The sequence below is a fragment of the Castanea sativa genome, chromosome 1 (assembly GCF_040712315.1).
Source record: "Castanea sativa cultivar Marrone di Chiusa Pesio chromosome 1, ASM4071231v1".
NCBI lineage: Eukaryota > Viridiplantae > Streptophyta > Magnoliopsida > Fagales > Fagaceae > Castanea > Castanea sativa.
The window spans coordinates 16,033,734-16,040,279 of NC_134013.1; the positions used below are offsets into that span (position 1 = coordinate 16,033,734).

The window sequence follows — 6,546 nt, forward strand, 5'->3', positions numbered from 1 at the left end:
TCATCACCGTCCGCTCCATCAAACCCGGCATAAAGTCGTTCCATTGTTGTACCTGACACATGACATCCATGAAGTCCCATGATGGCATCACCTCGAATGGCATGAACAGTTTACTTGAGGACCATATTTCTTTTGCATGCTTACAAAACCAGAAAAGGTGGCCGACAGTCTCAGTATGGGTCCCACAATATTCACACAGCCTATTAACCGTGATTTTTCTCCTCCGTAAGTTCTCCTTAGTGACTAGAATATTCCCACATGCCTTCCATGCAAAATGTCTTACTTATTTGGCACATTCATTCCCCATAAACCTCTCCATACTTTCCTTATCTCAGATGACCTTAAGCAACCCGCCATTTCTCCATTTAAACCATCCTCCATAGCCACCTTGTACACGCTCCTTACAGAAAATTTCCCATTTTTATTCTCAGCCCACACTATTTTGTCACGGGCACCATTAACACTCAATGGTATGCTCAATATTGCCTCCACAACCTGAGATAAGATATTTTGGTGCACCACATCTACTTTCCATTCCTTGCTCTCATTATCTATAAGATCACAGACCATGGTTACCGGTGTGGTTTCTCTCTCCGGTGTTACCACTTTGTATGTTTTTGGTGTTGGAAGCCATTTATCCCTCAATATTCTAATATGTTCTCCATTACCCACCTGCCACCTCATGCCCCTTCTAACTAGTGCTTGAGCTGCATGGATACTTCTCCATGCATAAGAAGGTTGGCTACCTAAACCTGCATCCACAAAGTCACACCTGGGGAAATACTTAGCTTTATACACTCGGGAAAAAAGTGAGGATGAGTTTGCCTGCAGCCGCCACCCTTGCTTTGCTAAGAGAGCAAGGTTGAACGTCTTCAGGTCTCTAAACCCCATCCCACCTCTCTCTTTAGGTAAGCACATTTTTCCCCAACTCATCCAAGCTAGCTTCTTCTCGTCTTTCAGCTGTCCCCACCAAAATTGTCTCACTATCCCTGTTAGTTCATCACACAATTTATTTGGGAGCTTGAAACAGCTCATGGTGTATGATGGCACTGCTTGAGCCACGACCTTTATCAATACCTCATTCCCAGCACTAGAGAGTAGTTTTTCTTTCCAGCCAGATACCTTGTTAGCTACCCTTTGTTTTAGCTAAGCAAAAGTATTCCTTTTCGACTTCCCCACCAAAGACAGAAGCCCCAGATAGGATTCATGTGGTCGAATAACCTGTGCACCAAACAAGGCTTTTATTAACTCCTTCGTACTCGTTTCCGTGTTGGGGCTGAAAAATAGAGCTGTCTTCATCCGGTTTAGTTGTTGTCCAGATGATGACTTATAGACTTTTAACACCCTCTGTATCTCGTTACACTCCATCATAGTGGCTCTTCCAAATATAAGGCTATCGTCGGCAAAGAATAAGTGTGATACACTAGGACCCCTTGCAGAAGCTGCAACACCCTTCAACTTTTTTCCTTGGACGGCTTTATGCAATAGTGCAGACAGACCTTCGGCACAGATTAAAAACAAGTAGGGTGACAATGGTCTCCTTGTCGTAACCCACGTGTAGGTGAGAATTGTCCGTAGGGAGTTCCATTGATGCGCACGGCATATGTTACCGAGGACACACAACTCATGATCAACCGAATCCACCTCTCATGGAAACCAAACTTCCTCATTATTTGTTGCAGACACTCCCACTCCACCCGGTCATATGCTTTGCTCATGTCTAACTTCAACGCCATCTCGCCAATCTTCCCTTTCTTCTTCCTACTGATATGAGTCATTAGTTCATGAGCCACCAACACATTGTTTGTGATAAGCCTCTCCGCAACGAAAGCACTCTGGTTTTCACCTATAATGTCTTGTAGTACCACCTTTAACCGATTGGCCACTGCCTTGGACGCCAGTTTATAAACTACATTACACAAGCTTATCGGTCTATAGTCAGTTACACATAAAGGATCCTTGGTCTTGGGTATGAGCACAGTGTGCGTTTCATGGAATTTAGGAGGATCTACACCATGGTTAAGAAAACTAAGAACAGTTTGTATAACAATATTGTTCACAGTATGCCAAAAATGCTAATAAAATAAATGGGGCATACCGTCGAGACTTGGCGCCTTCATTGGATGCATCTGTTTTAATGCTTTTAACACTTTATAGGCTTGAAAGTCTTGGATGAGCATGGAGTTCATTCTGTCAGTCACCTTGGTGTGTAGAGCATCAAGCATTTCTTCACTCACCGATGGTTGCGCAGAGGTAAAGAGGTCCTTAAAATATTCCACAAAAACTCTGCCTATCTTCTCCTCATCATATTGCCAAGCACCGTTAGAGTCCATGATTTTTGTAATCATGTTTCTCTTATTTCGATTAGATGCTTTTGTGTGAAAAAAAAGATGTATTACGGTCCCCTGATTTCAGCAAGCAATTCCTTGACCTCTGGTGCCACATATCCTCCTCTGCCTTTAGCATTTTGTTCAACTCCATTTTTGTCTCGTGCATTACCTCCATGTCAACACTGTTACCTTTTTTCTCCTCCAACCATTGAAGCTTTTTCTGTAAAGAGAATATCTTCCTTCCCACATTTCCAAAGGTGCTTTTGTTCCATGACACTAGGGACGTACGACATTCCTCCATGCATTTTGAAAAAGGACAATCCGACCCACCAAGTACACCTCTCTCCCATGCAGATGTTACTATTTCACTACATCTATCGTCCCTTAGCCATATCGACTCAAACCTGAAGAGTTTTGGTCGCCGAAGATTGTGTCGTCGATCTCTATCTGCATTAAGTACGAGCATACAGTGATCCGATACAAAGTTGCCATGTGAAAAAGTCGTACCTGTGGGAAACACGAAGCCCAGTTTGTAGACACTAGTGCCTTGTCAAGCCTTTCACGGACCCAACCTCGCAAACCCAAGCGCCTACTCCACGTAAAGTCTGGTCCTATGTATCCCATATCCCTCAGTTTACTTCTGTTTATCGCTTCACAAAATCGTCACATCTGCCCATCTGGACGTACATTGCCTCATTCTTTTTCACCGACAGGCATTATCTCATTAAAATCCCCCATACACACCCATGGAGGATTACATGACATGCTTAGTTGTTCCAACAATTTTCACGACTCCTCTCTTTTGCTTGTCTCTGGGTTACCATAGAACCCAGTGAACTACCACTTTTTGTTTCCTTGTTCTTCATTTACAATGGCGTCAATATGGCGGGGTGAGTATGTCTGAACATCCACTCTCATAGAGTTTTTCCATAGAAGTGCCAAACCACCACCATGTCGTACACACAGCACCACCAAACCTTGCTGCCGCTCCAACTTCCTTTTGATACTTGTCATCTTCGATACTTGTCATCTTCGATGCTTCGAACTTGGTCTCTATAAGAAAGACCAAAGTGGGATCTTCCTCCAAAACTATCTTCTGGAGAGTATTAACTGTGTAGGGGTTCCCAAGCCCTCGATAGTTCCAGCATATCGAACTCATGGCTCCTAGCAGGGCTGTCCAACAGCCGCCGCCGCTCCAAGTTGTTGTGCTAATAGCTTACTAAGAGTAAGCACCTCGCCTTCCACTTTTGGTTTCTTCCCTGTCCTCTCATTGTCTGGTATTTCCTTCAACGGAGTTTGATCCCTTCTTTTCGCTCCTACCTCATTATTTTCCACCCCCATCACAAAATCCATATCAGTATCCTCTCCCTGTGTTATGTTACCAGCCTCATCCATCTTATTTTCCTTGTCCGCCATGCCCAGACCCAGCTTATTCTGTTTTTGGGCCAAAAACTTGCTTCTTCTTGTTTTTGTGTCCCCTTTAGGCCTTTGGCTACTTGATCCCATAGCGAAAACTTCCTTAGGCTTGACCAAAGCCCAGTCCGACTCCCTTCATATACAGTTGGTGTTTTGGGCTTGAAATCTTCTCTGCTATATCTGTATTACCACTGGGCCCTACAATCGGCCCACTACCTTTTTTCGTATCCACACTTTAATTGACATTTGAAACTTCCAGCTGGCTCGTCATCTTTAAAGTTGCCTTTGCATCTGCCACATGTTGCGTACTAGCTTCTAATTTTAAAATTTCCCCATATATATCTTCGTCGATCTCCTTTAACTGCTCCTCAAAACTCAGAACTTGCGGATTGTGCGGGATACATATTTCTTCACTTCCTTCTATCGGCTTTGATGTTGCCACCTCCACCCTATACTTATCCACGTCATCACCTCCCTGTATGGCCTGTAGAATAGCTGCCGCCACCTCCCTCTCTGCACTGATCCCCTGCCGCGCCACCATAAACTCCTCCCCCTCCCTCTCCTTGTATTCCTTCCTACCTTCATGATTCGATGTGATGACTAATTGAGGCTTCTGAACACGATTTGGTGTTGCCTGTAACTACAGACCATACTGCTTTTCCTCTACCCTGAGGGATTCTTTACTGCGCATCCACTGCATGCAGTCCTTTTCATCGTGGTCAATCATCCCACACCAATAGCAGAAGATGGGTAACCGTTCATATTTAAACTCCACCCACATCGGCGACGGCCCTCCCATTCTAACCAGACAACCCCGACAGAGCGACATCGAAATATCCATTGACACATGGATCCTAAGGTAGTTTCCCAGACAGAAGCCTGTCTCATCCACGTCCACCTTCTCCACCCTTCCCAACGTATCACCGATGCGCAAGCCAATGTCTTTTGTCTAGCTCATGATGGGGAGGCCATGGATTTGGACCCAAAAGGATGCTTCGTTAAACTTGATTTTGTTTACCGCTTCTCTAACTCCTAGTTTATGTAACACTAGGAGGCATTTGTCAAAAGACCATGGACTAAGCAAGAGAACTCTATCCATGTCTTCCTCCTTCTGAAAAAGGAAAAGAACCTTATTTTCCCCCACATCGCTAACTTCGAAATTCTTTTCAGTCTTCCATACTGTACATAAAACTCTCGCCACTGATTCTAGGTTCACCCTCCTCTTTGTGCAAAACTATCCTGCAAGAACAAAACTCATTTCTTTCTCTGGTGGACTTAGGTCCACCTCACTCCCTTCTCTTTCGGATAATCGTAAACCTGCGCACTTCCTCGTGATGTCTTCCATGAGCCCCAAACTTGATACTGAACACCAGTATTCTACTGTGTATACAGAGAGAAAAAGTTGCCTTGCGGCAAGCCTATTTTTCACCTCTAGGGCCTCGTAGAAGACCTAGAGAGAAAACTTTTTTTTAACAATTTAAAAGTGTTATCTGTCTACTAGGGTCGAGACCTTTTATGAACTGATAAATGCTTTTTCTATAATTAGGATACTACACATTATTATTATTATTATTATTATTATTATTATTATTATTATTATTTTAATTAGGACACTACATATTATTTTAGAGCAATGTATTTAGTGGGCCTTGAAGTAATGATCTTATCCTTTATTCCATTATTATAAAAGAAGGAAGTAACATCAACTATAAGAGGTTTTTTTTTTTTTTTTCAAGTTATATGTGATGTCATAATGTTGCCATAGTTTGTCTAATACTCTGTGTTTTTTCGTAATAACCATATTATGTCCTTTCTCTCTAGTATAAATGTTTGAAATTGTGTACATACAAAAAAAAAAAAAGAGAAAATCTATATGATGGATCAAATTCTTTTTTTTTTTTAGAAAGTTTCAACCTATGGTGTCCGCTCCTGATGATAGCTCTTTGTCATGATGAATGCTCTTTGTCATGATGAATTAAATTCTTATATCATATTATTAACAACAAATATATTATATATGTCTTTGTTTACGTTGGTGTTTGCTACTAGTAGAATACAAACCAATTCATTGCTTTGGATCCCTTACAAAATGAGTACATATTAATGGTCCCGGGTGAAGATGGCAATTTTGTGAGAGGGTGATGATTGCTTACAATAATAATATGTAGTGTCCTAGTTAAAATAGTAATAATAATAATAATATTATCATTAGAGATAAGCATCTACTTGTTCATAAAAGGTCTCAAGACTCTCAAGTCTCAACCCTATGATAATTTATGTCTTTCCTAACAATTGCAACTAGAGATGGACCACATTAGGAACTTCGCCCCAATGCCCCTCCTATTTTCTCCCTAAAATAAAATTTATATGATAATAAACATATTAACATAAATATTTGAAGTTTGGCCACTAATAATTCAATTAGTCCGAAAAATGTAAAAAAGTGTCGGCTTGCCTATAATTCGTGGCCCCCACCTAAAAAATATGCAACTATTTTTTTTTTTTTGAAAGTAAAAATATGCAACTATTAACTTTAAACATTTATAAATATTATTTAATACAAATTTTGTGTTTCACGCCGTTACAATCATTTAGTAAACAAATATATATTCCCCTTTTCAACATAAAAGTACCCACCATAAATTAGGGGTGGCAAAATCAACCTTAACCTATTTGCCCACCCAAATCTACCAATTGAAATTTTTTTTTTTAAAAAAAGGCATCCATTATATAAACTTAAAGGACGGCCAAATTAGCCTGAACAAAAGGCAAGGTGCGAGATGGAATATCCTCCATCTAC

At 41.2% G+C, this 6,546-nt stretch overlaps 1 protein-coding gene across 1 annotated transcript; it reads right to left on the reverse strand.

Annotated features, from left to right (window-relative positions):
- Positions 1–279: 279 nt before the first annotated feature.
- On the reverse strand, positions 280–1,035 carry LOC142619872 (putative mitochondrial protein AtMg00310). Its single transcript, XM_075793253.1, has one exon. It carries the CDS (start codon positions 1,033–1,035, stop codon positions 280–282), a length of 756 nt encoding a protein of 251 aa, XP_075649368.1.
- Positions 1,036–6,546: the final 5,511 nt, after the last annotated feature.